The sequence below is a fragment of the Schistocerca gregaria genome, chromosome 3 (genome assembly GCF_023897955.1).
Source record: "Schistocerca gregaria isolate iqSchGreg1 chromosome 3, iqSchGreg1.2, whole genome shotgun sequence".
In the NCBI taxonomy this organism is placed as follows: Eukaryota; Metazoa; Arthropoda; class Insecta; order Orthoptera; family Acrididae; genus Schistocerca; species Schistocerca gregaria.
The window spans coordinates 336,223,414-336,245,913 of NC_064922.1; the positions used below are offsets into that span (position 1 = coordinate 336,223,414).

Here is a 22,500-nt window from a genome sequence, read left to right on the forward strand (position 1 = left end):
TATGCACTTTGCTGTTATTTTTGAATTGGAATGGGTTATTAATAACAAATTGCATGAGAGACAATATGTATTGAGAATGTATTGTGAATATTCCAAGTTCGTTAAACAACTCCAGCTATTATTCTGATTACACCCTTTTGTGCAATGAATATTTTTTCTCTTAATGATCAATTACCCCAAAAATGATGCCACATGAAAGCAGTGAATGAAAATAGGCATAGCAGGCTAATTTACTGATATGTTTATCACTGGAATTTGCAATAACCCTAATAGCATAAGTAGCTGAACCTAAACATTTCAGCAGATCATCGGTTTGTTTCTTCGAGTTGAATTTCTCATAGGTGCATACACCCAGAAATTTGGAATATTGTGGCTTATCAACAGACTTGTGTTCACAGTTTTTATCTGTCAGTGGTGTTATGTCACTTACTGTACAGAACTGTATATACTATGTTTTCCCAAAATTTAGTCACAGTTCATTTGCAGAGAACCACTTAGTTTTTTTGGTTGAGATTACTATACTTGCATCACCAGAAAAACGAACTAGGTTTGCATCTTCATGAGTATAGAGTGACAAGTCATTAATATACATTAAGAAGAATAAAGGACCCAACGCTGAATCATGTGGGACATCATTATTGACACCTCACCATTTATAGGACTCTGCGGATTTTTGCAGGCTATATGTACAGTTAATTTCAATTATTGGGTTTTTCCAGCTAAATATGAATTAAACCATTTGTGCAGTGTCCCACTCATACCACAATACTTAAGCTTATCTGGACTGCAAAGTGCGATCGGGCCGCATCATGCTGAAATCTCATCCTCCTTCTGATATTAAGGGGTAGCTCCTCCAGTAAAGTGTGTATCTCCTAGTTCTTCTCACTTGTATTACGGATCCCAAACTAACATTTGGTGTAGCAACATTAGACACTGTGGTATCGATAGTTCCGATGCCACAGCGTAGGTGCACGCTCGTAGGTTTGCACTACGAGAGCGGACGAGCTAAGCTAACCCCAGCGCCCTCTAGCCGACTTTGAGGAGCTCAAAGAGCGCCGCTGTGCTTTCGCCTCATTTCATCAAGAGCAGACGACATGGAAACATCGCTTCAACTTCAGATGCAGTGTTGGATTGCTGTTGTCACTTCGTACTGCTTAAACGGAAATACGGCTTAGCACCTACTTGCCCATCATCGCAAAGTTATGCAACCATTTATTCACTTGTTTTTGCCTATAGTAAACATCTTTAATTTTACACGCAGTACCGAAGAGCTTTACCTCTCCTGCTCCTACTCGCTTCCTTCATTTGGCCTATTTTGCAGATCAGAGCACACCCACGCGTCGTCTTCCAGGCGCGATACAATAGACAACGACTTTTATCTGCTTCATTTGTGTATTACCTAAGCACGCTCAGTGCTCACGCAATATAGGTTTCGAACTCATGCTTGCTTTACGAAATATATCTGTTTCTGTTCAAAATGGTTCAAATGACTCTTAGCACTATGGGACTTAACATCTGAGGCCATCAGTCCCCTAGAACTTAGAACTACTTAAACGTAATTATATCTAAAGACCTCACACACATCCATGCCCGAGGCAGGATTCGAACCTGTTACCGTAGCGGTTGCGTGGTTCCAAACTGAAGCGGCTGGAGCCGCTAGGCCATACTGCCTGGCCTCTGTTATTCTCTTCTATATCATCCCTGTTAGTCGTGCCAATAATTTTTTGAACAGACTATATAACTTAGCTGTATTACTGGCGTGTGCAGCCTATTACTAATTAATAAGAAAAACACTATCTACTTAAAAGTATCTGGACACTATTAGCGGACATTAATGTCGGGTATGTCCTACCCGTGGTCTAGGGGTAGCGTCTTTGATTCATAACCAAAACGATTTCGATCCCCGCCACTGCCTAAATTTTGATAAATAATCAGCATTGGCGGCCGAAGACTTCCGGCATAAGAAGTCAGCCTCATTCTGCCAACGGCCTTGTCAAAGAGGGCGAAGGAGCGGATAGAGGTTCAGGGCACTCTCTTGTCCTAGGGGTGGGAAATTGCCCCTAAAGGCGGAAGAATCAGCAATGATCAACGACATGAGCATGCAGAAGGCATTGGAAACCACTGCATTAAAGACACGTAACGTGTATCCGCAGGAGATGTGGCCTGTAGTTGAAGAAGTGTCACGATGATCTCTCCATTGGCAAAAGATTCCGGAATAGTCCCCCATTCGGATCTCCGGGAGGGGACTGCCAAGGGGGAGGTTACCATGAGAAAAAGATTGAATAATCAACGAAAGGATAATGTTCTACGAGTCCGGGCGTGGAATTTCAGAAACTTGAAAGTGGTAGGGAAACTAGAAAATCTGAAAAGGGAAATGCAAAGGCTTAATCTAGATATAGTAGGGGTCAGTGAAGTGAAGTGGAAGGAAGACAAGGATTTCTGGTCAGATGAGTATCCGGTAATATCAACAGCAGCAGAAAATGGTATAACAGGTGTAGGATTCGTTATGAATAGGAACGTAGGGCAGAGGGTGTGTTACTGTGAACAGTTCAGTGACCGGGTTGTTCTAATCAGAATCGACAGCAGACAAACACTGACAACGATAGTTCAGGTATACATGCCGACGTCGCAAGCTGAAGATGAACAGATAGGGAAAGTGTATGAGGATATTGAAAGGGTAATGCAGTATGTAATGGGGGACGAAAATCTAATAGTCATGGGCGACTGGAATGCAGTTGTAGGGGAAGGAGTAGAAGAAAAGATTACAGGAAGATATGGCCTTGGGGCAAGGAATGAAAGAGGAGAAAGACTAATTGAGTTCTGTAACAAGTTTCAGCTAGTAATAGCGAATACCCTATTCAAGAATCACAAGAGGAGGAGGTATACTTGGAAAAGGCCGGGAGATACGGGAAGATTTCATTAGATTACATCATGGTCAGGCAGAGATTCCGAAATCAGATACTGGATTGTAAGGCGTACCCAGGAGCAGATATAGACTCAGATCACAATATAGTAGTGATGAAGAGTAGGCTGAAGTTCAAGACATTAGTCAGGAAGAATCAATACGCAAAGAAGTGGGATACGGAAGTTCTAAGGAATGACGAGATACGTTTGAAGTTCTCTAACGCTATAGATACAGCAATAAGGAATAGCGCAGTAGGCAACACAGTTAAAGAGGAATGGATGTCTCTAAAAAGGGCCATCACAGAAGTTGGGAAGGAAAACATAGGTACAAAGAAGGTAGCTGCGAAGAAGCCATGGGTAACAGAAGAAATACTTCAGTTGATTGATGAAAGGAGGAAGTACAAACATGTTCCGGGAAAATCAGGAATACAGAAATAAATAGGAAGTGCAGGGAAACTAAGACTAAATGGCTGCAGTAAAAATGTGAAGACATCGAAAAAGATATGATTGTCGGAAGGACAGACTCAGCATACAGGAAAGTCAAAACAACCTTTGGTGACATTAAAAGCAACGGAGGTAACATTAAGAGTGCAACGGGAATTCCACTGTTAAATGCAGAGGAGAGAGCAGATAGGTGGAAAGAATACATTGAAAGCCTCTATGAGGGTGAAGATTTGTGTGATGTGATAGAAAAAGAAACAGGAGTCGATTTAGAAGAGATAGGGGATCCAGTATTAGAATCGGAATTTAAAAGAGCTTTGGAGGACTTGCGGTCAAATAAGGCAGAATGGACAGATAACATTCCATCAGAATTTCTAAAATCATTAGGGGAAGTGGCAACAAAACGACTATTCACGTTGGTGTGTAGAATATATGATTCTGGCGACATACCATCTGACTTTCGGAAAAGCATCATCCACACAATTCCGAAGACGACAAGAGCTGGCAAGTACGAGAATTATCGCACAATCAGCTTAACAGCTCATGCATCGAAGCTGCTTACAAGAATAATATATAGAAGAATGGAAAAGAAAATTGAGAATGCGATAGGTGACGATCAGTTTGGCTTTAGGAAAAGTAAAGGCACGAGAGAGGCAATTCTGACGTTACGGCTAATAATGGAAGCAAGGTTAAAGAAAAATCAAGACACGTTCATAGGATTTGTCGACCTGGAAAAAGCGTTCGACAATATAAAATGGTGCAAGCAGTTCAAGATTCTGAAAAAAAGTAGGGGTAGGCTATAGGGAGAGACGGGTCATATACAATATGTACAAGAGGGAATAATAAGAGTGGACGATCAAGAACGAAGTGCTCGTATTAAGAAGGGTGTAAGACAAGGCTGTAGCCTTTCGCCCCTACTCTTCAATCTGTACATCGAGGAAGCAATGATGGAAATAAAAGAAAGGTTCAGGAGTGGAATTAAAATACAAGGTGAAAGGATATCAATGATACGATTCGCTGATGACATTGCTATCCTGAGTGAAAGTGAAGAAGAATTAAATTATCTGCTAAACGGAATGAACAGTCTAATGAGTACACAGTATGGTTTGAGAGTAAATCGGAGAAAGACAAAGGTAATGAGAAGTAGTAGAAATAAGAACAGCGAGAAACTTAACATCAGAATTGAGGGTCACGAAGTCAATGAAGTTAAGGAATTCTGCTACCTAGGCAGTAAAATAACCAATGACGGACGGAGCAAGGAGGACATCAAAAGCAGACTCGCTATGGCAAAAAAGGCATTTTATCCAAGAGAAGTCTACTAATATCAAATACCGGCCTTCATTTGAGGAAGAAATTTCTGAGGATGTACGTCTGGAGTACTACCATTGTATGGTAGTGAAACATGGACTGTGGGAAACCGGAACAGAAGAGAATCGAAGCATTTGAGATGTGGTACTATAGACGAATGTTGAAAATTAGGTGGACTGATAAGGTAAGGAATGAGGAGGTCCTACGCAGAATCGGAGAGGAAAGGAATATGTGGAAAACACTGATAAGGAGAAGGGACAGGATGATAGGACATCTGCTAAGACATGAGGGAATGACTTCCATGGTACTAGAGGGAGCTGTAGAGGGCAAAAAACTGTAGAGGAAGACAGAGATTGGAATACGTCAAGCAAATAATTGTGGACGTAGGTTGCAAGTGCTACTCTGAGATGAAGAGGTTAGCACAGGAAAGGAATTCGTGGCGGACCGCATCAAACCAGTCAGTAGACTGATGACCAAAAATTAAAAAAAAAGTCCATCCTTCACCTTCATGGCGGCTGCAGTTCTGCCGAGGACCCTTTCAGTGAGTATTCTGAATGTCTGTGGATGAGTGGCAACGGCTCCTCTACTTGCGGCTGAGAAGAGAAACGCTCGCCCGAGTTCGCAGTCAGCGATGAAGACGACAGCATCGTCTTAGATAGGGCACCAGTGTATTAAAAATCTTATGCACAACTTTACGCGAACATTGTCAGTATTCTGCAAATGAAGAGTCTTGTAAATTTTGCTGCATCAAAAGTTACTACAATATCCAGAGACTATTGTAAATACTCAGAATCTTCCTGTGGAAATGGATTGTACAAAATGAAGTAAATCTTCATATGTACACCGTAAAAAAGCGGACCAATATTTTATACACTGATCAGCCAGTACACTAGGACTACTTATCTAATAGCCGGGATGTTCACCTTTGGCACGGATAACAGCGGCAACATGGAAGCAATTAGGCCTTGGTAGGTCTATTGAGGGATCTGGCACCACATCTCCACACACAACTCACCTGATTCCTGCAAATTTCGGGGATAGGAGGGGAGTGCTCTGGTGCCACGTTCAATGTCATCCCAGATGTGTTCGATCGATTTCATTAAGGCGAGTTGGGGGGCCAGAATTTCAATTGGAGCTCGCCACTGTGATCCTCCAACTACTCCATCAGTGTCCTGGCCTTGTGATATGGCGCATTACCTTGTTGAAAAATGCCACTGCCGTCGTGAAACATGTTTGTTATGATTGGGTGTACGTGGTTTGCTACCGGTGTACGATACTCCTTGGCCTTAATGGTGCCTTGCACGAGCTCCACTGGACCCATGGATGCAGACAGGATAATGGAGCCGCTCCCCAAGACAGATGTTAAGACCCGTTCCCCTGTAAGACGATGGATTCGGGCACTATCATCGGCTTGATGAAGAAGGTATCGGATAATGCAACGCTCTGCCATTGCGCCAGCGTCCATTACCGATGGTCACGTGCCCATTTCAGCCGTAGTTGCCAATGTAGTGGTGTTAACATTGCCATATGCATGTGGGGGCCTATTGACGGGAGCGTTCGGTGCACCGTGTGTGCAGACACACTTGTACTCTGCCCAGCATTAAAGTCAGATGTTAGTTCGGCCACAATCCGCTGCCTGTCTTATTTTACCAGTCTGCCCAGCCTACGACGTCCGACATCTGTAATGAGGGTTCGCCGCCTGACCGTACCACGTCTGGACGTGTTTTCACCTTGGTTCCGCCATGTGGTGCAGATACTCGCCATAGAACTCCTCTAACATCCGACAAGTCGCGCAGTTTCCGAAACGCTCGTGCCGAGCATCCGGGCCATCTCAATCTGCCATCGATCAAACTCAGATTGGCCTCGCTGCTTCCCCATCCAACACGCGGACAACACGCTCACTCATATTACATGTACCGTGGGTGTGTCTGACTAGCAGTCGTTCCTCGCCAGATGACGCTGCTATCGCCTGGACGGGTTTACATCGATAGTATGTCGCTGGTCATAACGTTCTGGCTGTTGTACTATAATATTGATGCTGAAGCTCTATCGTAATTGCTCTCACCAGAAGTCTAACAAGCACTGCGGTCAAGGTTGGGATGATGTGCAGCATCTAAATGTTTGTTAGGGGACATGAAGATAGGGTAAAATCTTAACTGCTCACCGTCGATATGTCCGTGCTTCAGTTGAAAGGCAAGTGCGTTTTTATTTTACCTTTAGAATTGTACGTGGGCGAGTGAAATGAAAACCTTAAATTTGCAATAAAAACTCGAAATTTCGCGCCGTTATCCTGTAAGTTGGTAAGCGAGCTACAAACAGCGTGCAGAATGGTCAGTAGGTGGCAGCATAGTGCAGTTGCACACAGTATCAGTATAAAGATGGCCGCCCCATTTGCGACTTGCACCAGGGAAGAACAGCGGTTTTTGCGTAGTCAAGGTGTGAAACCTATTGAAATTCATCGACGAATGAAGGTTCAGTACGGTGATGCATGGATGTCACAGCAGAAAGTCTACGAATGGAGTAGGAAGTTCGCAAATGGTGTGACTTCAGTAGATGTTCCTCGTCCAGGTCAGGCACAACGATTTGTGACTCTAGAGAACATGGCAGCAGTTGAAGCATAGTGAAGGAAAACCGCCGAGTGACACTGAATGACACTGCAGCATGTTTACAGATTAGTCATGGGTCAGACACCACATTGTGCATGATGTGCTCCAGTTTCACAAAGTGTCTGCAAGATGGGTGCCACGGCAGCTGACTCCTGAAATGACAGAACGACGTGTTGATGCTTCTTACGAACTTGTTCGGCACTTTGAACGAGAAGGTGATGGCATTCTTGCAAGAATCGTTACTGGAGACGAAACCTGGGTTCACTTCCACCAACCGGAAACGAAGAGAGCGAGCAAGGAATGGTGCCATTCCTCGTCACCAAAACCAAAGAAGTTTCGAACAGAACCATCGGCAGGGAAGGTTATGCTGACTCTCTTTTGGGACGCAAAAGGCATCATTTTCGAGCATTACATGCCTGGAGGGACCACTGTCACCAGTGCATCATACACAGATCTCCTAAAACATCATCTGCAGCCTGCAATCACATGAAAGCGACGTGGATAGCTGTCAGCAGCTGTCCTTTTGCAACATGACAATGCAAGACCCCACACTACCCGTACAACAGTTGCAACTGTCACAGATCTGCATTTTGTCTTCCTCATCCACCATACTCACCAGTCTTTGTTCCAAGTGATTTCCATATGTTTGGACCACTAAAAGACGAAATGGAAGGAAAGAAGTTTCGTTCTGATGAAGAGGTACGCCACGTGGTGCATGAGTGGTTGCGGAATTTATGCACTTTGTAAGCGCTGGAGGACTTGCATTGAGCGTGGGAGAGATTATGTTGAAAAGTGATACAGCTTTGTACCGCTTTTGCACAATAAATAAGATTTAAAAAAATATTTAAGGTTTTCATTTGATTCACAATCGTAATAGCAGAGGCAGTTATGATAGAAAATGTTTTTATATGAGTTGTTTTTGGACAATAAAGTTTCATGATTTATAATAATGTGTGATAGTATCACTTGAGCGGAGAAAATCTCCGACCCAGCCAGAAATCGAACCCGGGCCGTTAGGTATGACATTCCGCCGCGCTGACCACTCAGCCACCAGGGGCGGACAGAAAAAGTGATTATTTAATTTCTTAAATAAAAACTGTTGTTCACTTACTGGCAAGGTCACGGAAGTTAACAGACGCGATATGACATTCAGTAAGTAACGGGTAAAAGCATATAAAAGAAAGGTTAAATAAGAAGAAGTACGTTACATTTGACTTTCCAGTAAACGTGGTCGTTACAAACGGCACAACAAATATAGCAAAATTTGTAGTTGCAATTGGCGGCGAAACATTTAAACCATTTGTCTCAGTTGTGGACTCAAGTCCACCGACAAATACGTACTTGAATTTTACAAAGGCGTTCCACTTAGCGTGCAGGAGGTCGACCAAAACGCCGTCCATCAGCTCTAGATGGTCGTCTTTCTCCTGAAAATAGAACGGCACAAGGAAAAAGAGATAGTTATAGAAAGAATAACTACGCCGAATAAATTCACGAATTTGGATGAGACTTACCCCAAACACTACCAGATTCAAGGCTGAGTTCTTGCTGATGTTTCCTGTTTCGATATCGATGGTATCGATCTGCGAGAGCGGGTAGGCTGCGCACGTGATGCTTCCTGATCAAGTGGGGAAGTCAAATATCACTCATATAATTTCACTCTCAGCTTGCTATAGTTTAGTATGTCAAGTCCGACAATTTATGTAACAGCCTTCTAGTTAATACAAGTATTTGGTTCCATTTTCACACTGTTCATAAAAAAGAAGAAACGCTCTTTTGCTCCGATCTTTGATAGGTAATAGTAGCCTCATTCAGTCGCATGACTAAAAGGGACCCTTTGAGCACGATGTCGCAAGATCAGTATTTAGCAAGACTCATTTGAAAAATATTAATCGCTAATGACTCACCATGTGTGTCAGGAGAGCGGTATGAGTGTCCAGTAGGTGCAGAGATCAAACTTCTATGTGATGTATGTACTGCAGTTCACAGAATGGACATCGTGGACAGTCAAGAAATGTCAAAACAAACCATTAAGTTGCACCATGAACACCGAAGGAAAAAAGGCTTGCTACAGTGATCACAAAGGTTCGCACCACCACGATCGAACGCAAACTTCCTGAGAGCTGCAAATCATGCAGAACGTTCAGCGAGTTATCCATTTCATTTTGACCAGCTATTTGCCAAAATCAGTGCTCATACCATAGTTGCAGATCTCTTACGTCCATTTCCCACTCTTGCTTGCTGTGACGTAAACTTTCCGTGCTGCCCTTGCAATATCACGCACACGAGAAAGAACCGTAGGGGATTCAGAAGGATGTAGGTTGCAGTAGGTATCGGGAGATGAAGAAGCTTGCACAGGACAGAGTAGCATGGAGAGCTGCATCAAACCAGTCTCAACACAGTCACAACAATTGTGGTTGCATGGTAGAAAATATGTGGGGCGTGGAATGCCATAAACATCATTGGCATTTTGCGACTTCGCACTCAAGGCGTTCCTTGTGAGACCTTTTAAACGTTTGCAACATCTAAGTTGTAAGTATATTTCGGAATGTGACTCACTACCACTACTACATAAATATTACCGCTCCCAAAAAGATCAAGACTATTCTACAAGAGCCACTTTGGTGAAAATGGTAGCAGATTGGAAAGTAACGGTCAGTTTTCTTATAGAGGTTTACTTTGAATTCGACATATCTATGTCCACCTATACAAAAGTTAACCAAGAATACCTCTTCGAAGATATCTTCAACGACGGAAAATGCTGGACAATAATCCTTCTTTCCGGCAGAAAAGTTTTGTGTCTGAGATTGATATATAAGTTTCGACTGTCGTACTCTGGAAGGAAAAGGTCCGATCACTTTTACCGAATGTCAGGACGGTTGCTTCGACAACGCCACACCTTTACTCTCAGAACAAATGCTTCGTTTTCCTATGATTTTTGTGTCGAATATAGAATCAACCTTCCTTCATTCGTAGTTGATGCTAAGTTTTGTAATGAAGTAAAGTGGTTGTACGTTCACAGATTTGAAGTTTTTGATTATATAACTACAAAATTTAAGAAAACGGGGTGATATGAATTTCATTGGGAGTTAAATTTGTCATACTTATACAGTTTGTGTTTTTCCCATTGTAAAATTCTTGTAAGTTTCAGACACAAAAAACAGTAATTCTTCTGAGGAAATATTTTCTGCTGCCAGACATGATTTATGTCTATTTATCTTACATAAGACACAATTGTGTTTCTGAAATAAGTTTTATTACATTATATATGAAATCTGATTCTTATATGGGATGCTACACTGTTCTGAAAACTTTGCTCTAATGCAAACACAAATAAATTTCTTGTTAATGATGTTTACTTTTCTACAGGTACTGGGAACACTAAATTACGAATATTTTGAGAAAATTTCGACTCACTTTCAACCCCACCTGTGGCAAGGAATGGTACATCAGAGTTACAGCTACCATTAAGCTGCATCAGGATAATAAAACACTAAAACAAAGACAAGACAGGCAAGGAATTAACGTATCACCACAATTATTCTCAGCAGCCCTAAGGGAAGTTTGCAGATGGTTAAAATGGAAAATGTTAAAGGGAATGCACGTTAATGGAACATTTCTGAACCACCTTCATCCTGTTAACGTCACTGTACTGTACACCTTTAGAAAGATAAATTTCAGTGGAATAGAAGAATTTTGTAGGGCATTTGGGAAAGTAGGATTAAAAATAAGTTTCAGTAAGACTACAACAATGTTTATGGAACTCATCGAAAAGAAACTTGCACAATTTAACAATATAGTTACTGTGACTTTACACTCTTTGGCGACTGACTGTTGCGAATATACTGCTCGGGTTTGCCGCAACATTTCATCAGTGCAACTGCTCGACATCTTCAGGTGGTGGGAGTTGCTGCTGCCACTGCAGCAAGACGCGACTGATGGTAATTTCGTTTTTTTCTTTGTTGTGATTTCAGTCCCCTGCCCCATAAGGGCAGGGGGGGGGGGGGGGCTGTTAGCAGCACAATCCACCGCTCTTCAGCCAAGTGACATAACAGCTAATACAAGAAGAAAATTATACATATAAAAGCGATAAAAAGGGGGCCATAAAAACAGTGTAAGGGGTGGTAATGAAGGTAAAAATGCACTGACATGGAGACGTTCATGGGGGGACAATTAAAGAAGTCGACCTAAAGTAAAAAAAAAAGACACAATTGGCGATTCGTAGAGCACAGAAAAGACACTGAAGTCACATGCACAGGTTAAAAGTTGGCCACAGTATTAAATACACTCCAGAACAAGACACTTTAAACCCTCTTGGAGGGATGAAGCCTACATGACGAAGAATAAAACTGCCAGGAGAGACCTGCCGAGGGAAATGCCTGAGAGGTTAGAAAAGGAGTGGAGAGCAAGGTGCAGCAGGGGACGGGGCAGGATGAAAAGAGTCAGTGGGTGCACCAAGAGGCAGGAGACAGGTGGGGCAGGAGATGAAGAGGGAAGACAAGGTAGGAGGGTGTGCAGAGACACTGAGGGGGAGCACAGGAGAGGGAGGGGGTGTAGGAGGGGAAAGCCACTCGCAAGGGGGAGGAGAGGGCGGCCTGAGAAGGAGGCAGGAGGAAGGTGGGGTTAGAGTTGGTAGGAAGGGTAGACGTCAGGGCGAAGCTCATCATCTGGGAGGGGTAGATGCTGCAAGTTGCGTTGGGAAAGGAGGCAGAGGGTGTGGAGATGGAGAGAGGGTGGGACACAATGGTAAAGGTGCGGGAAGGGGCTGGGGGGGAGAGGGAGGGAGACACCAGGGGGTGAGGGGGATCGAGACGGCAGACAATATAAAGGGTACGGTTGCATTCAAGTATAAGGAGAAGGTGTGGGGTATTTGCGTCACAGAGTCGAAATTTATCAGGCTAGGAGCAGGCAATATGCGTGTGTTTAAAGACCTTTTGCAGTTGGAGGAAAGCGGCACTTCTAGTGCCCCCTGCTGGGAGCCGCAAAAGGCCATACACATGTGCGCTATGGGCAATGACTGTGCTGCCAGACACTCCTGTGGTTAAAGGCTGAATTAAATTTCAGTAGTACGCTGCATCGCATGACGAATCGGAAGTTCTTGTTTCCCCTGTTTTGATTTAATGGCAGCCAGTGCTGGACTCCAAGCGCCTCTTAATTGAAAACCTGCGTTCCTGTTGATAAGATTGTCCGCAGCACAGATATGTATGGCCTAATAGACAACACAGTCCCAGAAAGATGACGGTGGGGATAAAATTTCAGCCTTTTCTTAAAACGTGCGATGCCCTGTGTCCAGGCAATGTTGTGCCACCGCTCATTTATCAGGTTGCCCCTGCGTTTATGACTATGGTGTTCGGCACAACGTTCTTGCATGGTTAGACCTTCTTAAAAAGAGTTCTATTACTTCTAAAGTCATTAAGAGCCTGCACCAACACGCTGCAGTTCTCCTAAGACTATAAGGTCTACAGAAGACACATAAGGATATGCTCCTCTTCGCACAATAGTGAGCAACATTGAAGGTCCTACCTATTTTCTGGCCAAAATTCTTACTTCACTGTTGGGACCTCTCATTAGAAATTTACTGTTCACAGTGGAAGTGGAAAAAGATGGCATTTTGCCATTCCTGGATGTCATGGTGAGAAGAAAAGCCGATAGCACACTGGGACACAGAGCTATATTTTCAGGCCACAAGTTGTCATCACACTGCACAAGGCGGTAATGCCTTGCGCTCTTTGGTGCATAGAGAACATATGTTCTCAGATGCCAGTAGTCTATCTGGTGAGCTACAACACCTAAGTGCAGTATTCCAACAAAATAACTGTTCCGATAATGCATTCCGTTCTGAGCAAATTCAAAGCAGGGATGTCAATGAAGATGCGTAGCACCCATTGCAACGACGTTCTTGTCCTAGTATTTTGGCGGCTTGTCTTCAAGAACGGAAATAATACTCAAAAGGCACGACATCAAGTGTGTTTTCCTGCCATCAGCTAAATTCATGAATTTATTGTGCTCGGTCAAAGACGACCTTGGTCTAAGGAAACGTGACGTGCATAATATCATATGCCAATGTAGAAAAAGGTTATGTTGGGCAGACATGCCGAACCGTGCAAGAACATTGCGTCGAACACTATCGTCATATGCGCCTGGCGTACCCTGATAAATCAGCGGTGGCGGAGCATTGTCGGGACACGGGGCATCGAATTTTTTTCGAAAAGACTGAAATTTTATCGCTAGAGTCATCTTTCTAGGACTGTGTTATTTCGGAGGCCATACGTATCCGTAAGGCGGACAATCTTATCAACAGGGATGCAGGTTTTCAATTAAGCGCTGCCTAGAATCCAGCACATGCTGCCTTAAATCAAAACAGGGAGGGAAAACAAGAACTTCCGATTCATGACTGGATGCAACGCACAGATAAGATTTAATTTAGCTTTTAACCTCAGGACTGTCAAGTAGCACAGTCACTGCCCATACGGCACGCGCTGAAGGCCATTCTCTAGCACCCAGCAGGCTCACTAGGGGCGCCGCTTTCCTCCAACTGCTAGCGTCTTCCCTACCATGCATATTGCCTGCTCGTCGTGTGCTAAATTTCGACGCCGCCCTGCGATTATCAACAGTCGCGTCATGCAGCAGTGACAGCAGCAACTACCACCCCCTGAACTTGTCGAGCAGTTGCACCGATGCAGTGTTGCGCCATTTACACGATACGATCCGGCGGCAAACCCGAACAGTGTATTTGCTTTGCAGTTACTATTTTGCGAGATCTTGCATTTAGAACAGTTGAAGACGATGACAAGGTGGTCAGTGAAAGAAATAACCAGAAGAGTACAGGTCCCCTCTCCACTCTTCGCACTGTGCCAATTCTAGCGTCACATGACGCCTGAAAAGTTGTCTAAGGCTGATTAAATGACAAATCTACTTACCTATTTGCCAGTAGATCTCTCTTTCTATGTTTAAGATATGGAAAAACATCTCTATTCGAGCCAGCTTAGCGGCTAACGTGAGCGGTGTGAGGTTGAGGTTATTCTTAATGTCGAGTGAAGAGCCAACTTCATAAGCCATGTCGAACTGGGTCTGCAAAACATGAAACCAAAAAGCATATCATCAAGAGACACATTAATGCCGAACGAAACAGTACAGAAAACTGTTTGACAACTCTCGCCTTCGATTCATAAGATTTCCTATTTTTATTTATGATTAGACATCGGTTTACATAGGAATAAAGAGGGAAGATCAGTTTTTCTTTCTGAAAGTCTAGTTTATGTTATTTTGCTATGCCCACCTGTTCTTGAAATACATCGAGAAATCAACTGTTACACTGTTTAATATTGAGTGTCTGATCACTGAAGTTGTATCCGGTGTCAAGGTGCTTCTGTAGTGGTGTTCGACTGTGTGGTAACCATTTTGCAAGTAGTTTTCACCGCCAACATTTGACTGACCTGGGGAGCAGGGATTGTGAAGTACAGTTTCAGATAGCTACAATTTGTGACAGTGTTCTGGTTTAAATTTCCAAACTCTGCACAGTGTATACACTTGTTTTAGCTGAGATTCACACTCATAAATATTTTTTCATTAAGGACATCATCTTTACGTCGGTGACTGTTATAAGTTTTTATTACACTATTGCAATTTCGGCCTTAGGCCATTATCAAGTGCGTGGTCTAATGCATGTGTGACTAGTGATGGGTTAATGAACATGGACGTTTCAGATTATGTAGTTTTACAATGTTTGCATACGTGTGCTCGCAGTGTGTAACGACACAAATGTATTTAACAGGACTGGCAATGATACACGAATGCCCCTTCTCCCTTTTACAAATCCCTTCAAATCCTAGAACGCCATGCGCTCCGCCTCGCCTGTCACATCTGCCTCCCATCCCCCATGCCAATCCTATATGACCTCATCCCGTTCCTGCACCTAGTCCTTTTCCTCGAACGGATACGAATTCTCTACACCTCCTGCAAACTTGATCCCCCCACCCGTTTGTCTCTCCCACCCTCTCCCACCCCCATCCGCTGCCGCGCCTCCATTCCCACATCCCACCTGCTCTCCATCTCTCCACACTCCTTACCCTCTCCCAAGGTGGCTTCCACCAACTCCCCCTCCCTGATGATGCCCTCATCCCCTCCATCTACCCCTCCTACCAACTTTGATCCCCCCCCCCCATCCACCCTCTGTGTTTTTTCCCAAGGGCACCCTCTCTCCCTTCCTTCCTCCCTCCCTCCCTCCTCTCCCCTGGGCCTCCCGTAACCCCCTTCTTTCCTCTCCCTCCCATCTCCCCTGCCACTGGCATCTACATCCTCCCCTCTCCCTCCTCCCCCACCGTTTCCCCTTTTTGGCAGGTCCCTGGACTCGTACACATATAGTGAATTTTCGCGGGCCTGAGATAATCGCTTAGTATTTGTGTGTGCCGTCGTGTTCGTGTTCCAGTGTTTCATTGTTTGTGCTCCAACGTTTGCGTGTGTCATCTCTATCATCTCTGTGCGTGTCCACGTTTCTGAACGTTTATACTTTGGACACTGCGCCCGTGAACGGCTCTGTTTGTTTTAAGTTTGTGTTTCTACGTTTGTACGTCCACCATGTCTGTTCTGCGATTGTCTCCTTTTGTATCATTAATCTGTGGCCGAAGAGCGGCGTAGTATGCCGCTGCTGGCCTACCTGTACCAGGTGTGAAAACAACAATAAAGAAAAAAAAGAAGACACATTAATGTGTCATCTAACATTACGTTGACATGGCTTAAAGCCATAATATCAGCATTTGTTAATGGCCTAAGGCCGAAACTGCAATAGTGTAATAAAAACTTATAACAGCCACTGGCGTAAAGGTGATGTCCTTCTGCACAGTGTGTCCATCTATCAAATGAGTATGGTAAGCTCAGCGAACCCCGTGGCACTGTTAAAGAGAAGTATGCTGTATGCCGATTAGGGCTTCTCTCTTTTCCCTGTCTCTAATTTATTGTCATGAACACAGCACTCAAAGATCGGATACGCTCATCACTGTCAAACGAAATTCACATATAAAGGGTGAACACCTTAAACTTGCAAAGCAAATATTGCGGAAATAGAAAGTGCTACTGATGTGCAGTTTTTTCAGAATGGATTGGTAGTCAAGGGCTCGTATTGCTAGCCAATCAACAGATTTTAATAATATTTAAAAAGTGAATTTTTTGTGCAAACTTACACTTTTTAGATTGAACCATGCTTGTTGATATTAAGAAATCAAAAATAAGATAAATTAGAATCTCAGTGGTGTTTGTTATAAGATTCTAGTGCGAGTCGCTTTCGGGACATCCATTTTGAAAAGTTCCCACACAGTACATTACCTGTGGAAGCACATACTAAAGTACAACTCAAGTGCTTACACTAGTTATGTAGATTCTGATCATTAACGAGACAGTTGAACATCAGGGGTTGTATTGAAAATGGTACACAAAACGGGTCAGATCGTTGTTGCAGAAACAACGAAAATGCATGCCAAATTTAAAAGAACGCAAAACCCCCAAGATTGGCAAAGTTTTACAGAAGTTCGAAACAATGGCGCGTACTTCAATTCGAGATGCTTTTAATAATTTTCACAACGAAATTCTGTCTCGAAATCTGCCAGAAAACCCAAAGCACACCGGTGGCAAGACGCAATCAATGCCTTAATTGCGCAATAACAACAGTGAAGTCACTGATGACAGTGCCACTAAAGCGGAGTTATTAAACACGGTTTTCCGAAACTCCTTTACCAAAGAAGACGAAGTAAATATTTCTGAATTCTAATCAAGAACAACTGCCAAGATGAGAAACATAGTAGATATCCTCGGAGTAAGGAAGCAGCTTAAATCACTTAATAAAGGCAAGGCCTCCGGTCCAGATTGTATACCAGTCAGATTCCTCTCAGAATATGCTGATAAAATAGCTCCACATTTAGCAATTATATACAACCACTCGCTCACAGAAATATCCGTACATGAAGACTGGAAAATTTGGTCAAGCCACACCAATACCCAAAAAGGGAAGTAGGAGTAATCCGTTGAATTACAAGCCTGTATCACTAACGTCGATTTGCAGTAGAGTTTTGGAACATGTACTGTATTCGAACATTATGAAGTACCTCGAAAAAAAAAACGAGTTATTGACACATAGTCAGCACGGATTCAGAAATTATCGTTCTTGTGAAACACAACTAGCTCTTTATACTCATGAAGTAATGAGTGCTATCGACAGGGGATGTCAAACTGATTCCATATTTTTAGATTTCCTGAAGGCTTTTGACACCGTTCCTCACAAGCGTCTTCTAACCAAACTGCGTGCCTACAGAGTATCGCCTCAGTTGTGCGACTGGATTCGTAATTTCCTGTCAGAAAGGTCACAGTTCGTAGTAATAGACGGAAAGTCATCGAGTAAAACAGAAGTAATATCCGGCATTCCCCAAGGAAGTATTATAGGCCCTCTGTTGTTCGTGATCTATATTAACCACACAGGAGACAATCTGAGTAGTCATCTTAGACTGTTTGCAGATGATGCTGTCATTTACCGTCTTGTAAAGTCATCAGATGATCAAAACGACCTGCACAATGATTTAGATAAGATATCTGTGTGATGCGAATAGTGGGTATTGACTGGGAATAAGGAAAAGTGTGAAGTTATTCACATGAGTACTAAAAGAAATCAGCTAAATTTCCATTACCCGATGTCACACATATCTGAAGGCTGTAAATTCATCTAAATACTTAGGGATTACAATTACAAAAACCTAAATTGGAACGATCACATAGATAATATTGTGGGTAGAACAAATCAAAGACTGCGATTCATTGGCAGAACACCTGGAAGGTGCAACAGGTCTACTAAAGAGACTGCTTACACGACGCTTGTCCGCCATATTCAGGAGTATTGCCGTGCGGTGTGGGATCCGCATCAGGTGGGACTGACGGATGACATCGAAAAAGTACAAAGAAGTTCAGCTCGTTTTGTATTATCGCGAAATAGGGGAGATAGTGTCACAGATATGATACGTGAACTGGTGTGGCAATCATTAAAACAAAGGCGTTTTTTCGTTGCGAAGCGATCTTTGCATGAAAGTTCAATCACCAGCTTTCTCCTCCGATTGAGAAAACATTCTGTTGGCACTCACCTACATAGGGAGAAATTATTATCACGATAAACTAAGAGAAATCAGGGCTCGCACAAAAAAATATAAGTGCTCGTTTTTCCCCTCGTGCCGTTCGAGAGTGGAACGGTAGAGAGACAGCTTGAAGGTGGTTCACTGAACCCTCTGGCAGGAACTTTATTGTGAATAGCAGCGTAATCACGTAGACGTAGGTGTAGAAAATGACCACCGGCAGCGCAGTACATGCTTACAGACTGGTATGGCACAGCTGCTGCATACGTGCTAGCGCTTCATCGGAGATGCGTGAGCGGTAATACGTCGTTGCATGTCATCGGGTATAATTGGTATGTCCTTGTAGACAGCATCTTTCAGCTTTCCCCGCAGAGAAAAAGTCTATAGCAGTCAAATCCAGGGAACGGGCCGTCAAAGTACAGGTCTTTTGCTTCCAATCCAACAATTTGTAAACAATTCTTGAAGACACGCTCTAGTACTTCGTGCACTATGGGTTGGACAGCCACCATGTTGGTACCACAGGTTCGTCTTAATCTGCACTGGAACGTTTTGTAGTATCTGTTGAAGATGGTCTGTTAAGAAGCTTCGATACTTGTGCGCGTTCAGTATTCCGTCTAAGGAAAAAGGACCAAAATCACTCGTTTACATTCCTTGGACGCTGACGTTCCACCAGCTGCAGACAATGGATATTGTCAATAGACCAATGATGCTTGTTTCGGCCGTTTGCCTGGCCATGATAGATAAATGTGGTTGCATCACTGAACATGATATATGATACACTGAAGAGCCAAAGAAACTGGTACACCTGCCTAATATCATGTAGGGCCCCCGCGGGCACGCAGAAGTGCCGCATCACAACGTGGCATGGACTCGACTGATATATGAAGTAGTGCTGGAGGGAATTGAGACCACGAATTCCGTAGGGCTGAATAGCACGTTGAAAGGCATCCCAAATATGCTCAATAATGACCATGTATGGGGACTTTGGTGGCCAGCGGAAGTGTTTCAATTCAGAAGAATGTTTCTGGAGCCAAACTGTAGCAATTCTGGACGTATGGAGTGTCACATTGTCCTCCTGGAATTGCCCGCGTCCGTCGGAATGCACAACGTACATGAATGGATGCATGTGATCAGACAGGATGCTTACGTACGTTTCACTTGTCAGAGTCTTATCTAGACGTATCAGGTGTCCCATATCACTCCAAATGAACACGCCCCACAACGTTACAGATCCTTTATCAGCTTGAACAGCAGCTACTGAGTCTTTATTAGCTAGTTCGGCCATATGGTAGGTGCGAAATGCAATAATATCTCTGTCAACGAAACTTTCGAGTCCAGGAACATTTGGTACTCCAGAACAATGGCTACAGTGAACCATCCGTTACCATGACCAAATGTATGGGGTTGTCTGCATACCAGTACACATCTATCCGCTCGATACAATTTGAAACAAGACTCATCTGACCTGGCAACGTATTTCCGGTCATCAACAGTCCAATGTTGGTGTTGATGGCCCCAGAAGAGGCGTAAAGCTTTGTGTCGTGCAGTCATCAAGGGTACACGAGTGGGTCTTTGGCTCCGAAAGTCCATGTAAATGATGTTTCGTTGAATGGTTCGCACACTGACCCTTGTTGATGGCCCAACATTGAAATCTGCAGCAACTTGCGGAAGGGTTGCACTTCTGTCCCGTTGAATGATTCTCTTCCGTGGTCGTTGGTCCCATTCTTGCAGGATATTTTCGCGGCCGCAGCGATGGCGGAGATTTGATGTTTTACCAGATTCCTGATATTCACGGTATGCTCGTGAAATGATCATACGGGAAAATCCACACTTCATTGTTACTTGGGAGATCCTGTCTCCCATTGCTCGTGCACTGACTATAGCACCACGTTCAAACTCACTTAAATCTTGATAACTTGCCATTGTAGCAGCAGTAACCGTTCTAACAATTGCAATAGACACTTGTCCTATCTAGGTGTTGCCGATCACAGCGCCGTATTTTGCCTCCTTGCATATCTTTGTATTTTAATTCACATGCCTATACCAGTTTCTTTGGCGCTTCAGAGTACATCTGGAGTATCCTGTCTTAATGCCCTGCTATAGAAACTAACACACTTCTCATAACCGTTTCCATGCAGCTCTTGATGGAGGGGATGTGATAGGGATGGAACATGTCGAGGGCGAATGCGTAGAACGTTTGACTGACTCATGCCATTTCCTCGAGCGATTGCCCGGGGGCTAACGTGTGGATCAAGTGCAACAGCGAAACGAATATTACTTTCCCGCCATTCTGTCGTCACTTATGTCCTCCTGTTACCTTGTCTAGGTGTCGTATTACCACTTTCACGTAACTGGGTGAAGAAGTTGATAAATTACTGCTGAGGTTGTTAACGTCTATTGCGACATCTTGCCGCATACATTGTACAAGAACGAACTGCATTTTTTCTACACTCTCCATACACCATGAGCATGTCAGCTTTTTCTGCATTGGTAAATCCCACAGTCCACTCACGACCTACTTCTTGGACTGTTACATACTAAGTGACTAGCAAGTTGCAGTGCAGCTAAGGAACACATAAGGGCACTGAGGGAAAACATAACAAATTCGCACCTAGCAACTATGCAGGTTCAACTGCACAAACATGTGTCGATATGGAAGCTTTTCAAAATATATCTCGTAAACGATTCACGCTACAATCCTGGAAGAAACACCACTGACATTTACCCTATTTTTAGTCTGTTACTGTCAATAGACACTGTTGCACTTAAAAAGTGTGTGTTTGCACAAAGAACACACTTTATATGTATTATTACAATCTGTTTACTGGCTGACAATACGAGTCCCCATCTACCAGTCCATTCTGTGAAAATCGCACATCGACAGACAGCACTTTCCAACTGTGCAATATTTGCGGTTCAAGTTTTAGCTGGTTCACCCTGTATTCTTGTGACACAACTCTCACAATTCGCAAAGAAAACTGTCGTTCTGCCGGAAGAGAAAAAAAAAAAACAATTCCAGCGAGTAACACCCACCGTCTACGAATTCGCCATCAAAAACAAATATATAAATATGTAATGCGAAGATGGGTCTGTGACGAAAATGACTACGATAAGCTATGACTTCTCATTGTCTTGAGTCTAAAACCTGCACGGAAATCACGAGATGTGAGATTGTGAATGTTGTTCTTGTGGTCTTCAGTCCTGAGACTGGTTTGATGCAGCTCTCCATGCTACTCTATCCTGTGCAAGCTTCTTCATCTCCCAGTACTTGCTGCAACCTACATACTTCTGAATCTGCTTAGTGTATTCATCTCTTGGTCTCCCTCTACGATTTTTACCCTCCACACTGCCCTCCAATGCTAAATTTGTGATCCCTTGATGCCTCAAAACATGTCCTACCAACCGGTCGCTTCTTTTTGTCAAGTTGTGCCACAAACTCGGCTTCTCCCCAATTCTATTCAATACCTCCTCATTAGTTATGTGATCTACCCATCTAATCTTCAGCATTCTTCTGTAGCACAACATTTCAAAGGTTTCTATTCTCTTCTTGTCCAAACTATTTATTGTCCATATTTCACTTCCATACATGGCTACACTCCATGCAAATACTTTCAGAAACGACTTCCTGACCATTAAATCTATACTCGATGTTAACAAATTTCTCTTCTTCAGAAACGCTTTCCTTGCCATTGCCAGTCTACATTTTATTACCTCTCTACTTCGACCATCATCAGTTATTTTACTCCCTAAATAGCAAAACTCCTTTACTACTTTAAGTGTCTCATTTCCTAATCTAATTCCCTCAGCATCACCCGATTTAATTTGACTACATTCCATTATCCTCGTTTTGCTTTTGTTGATGTTCATCTTATATCCTCCTTTTAAGACTCTGTCCATTCCGTTCAACTGCTCTACCAAGTCCTTTGCTGTGTCGGACAGAATTACAATGTCATCGGCGAACCTCAAAGTTTTTATTTCTTCTCCTAGATTTTAATACCGACTCCAAATTTTTCTTTTCTTTCCTTTACTGCTTGCTCAATATACAGATTGAATAAGATCGAGGAGAGGCTACAACCCTGTCTCACTCCCTTCCCAACCACTGCTTCCCTTTCATGTCCCTCGACTCTTATAACTGC

The 22,500-nt window shown here is 43.3% G+C and overlaps 1 protein-coding gene across 1 annotated transcript in view; it reads right to left on the reverse strand.

Moving 5' to 3' along the window:
• LOC126356239 (transient receptor potential cation channel subfamily V member 5) overlaps positions 1 to 22,500 on the reverse strand; it is a 132,702-nt gene that overhangs the window by 53,823 nt on the left and 56,379 nt on the right. Inside the window, exons 7-9 of the mRNA XM_050007064.1 lie at positions 14,177 to 14,327; positions 8,771 to 8,874; positions 8,601 to 8,683 (exon numbers count right to left, since the gene is read on the reverse strand). Coding sequence (XP_049863021.1) covers positions 8,601 to 8,683; positions 8,771 to 8,874; positions 14,177 to 14,327 — 338 coding nt within the window. The remainder of the gene's footprint in view (positions 1 to 8,600; positions 8,684 to 8,770; positions 8,875 to 14,176; positions 14,328 to 22,500) is intronic.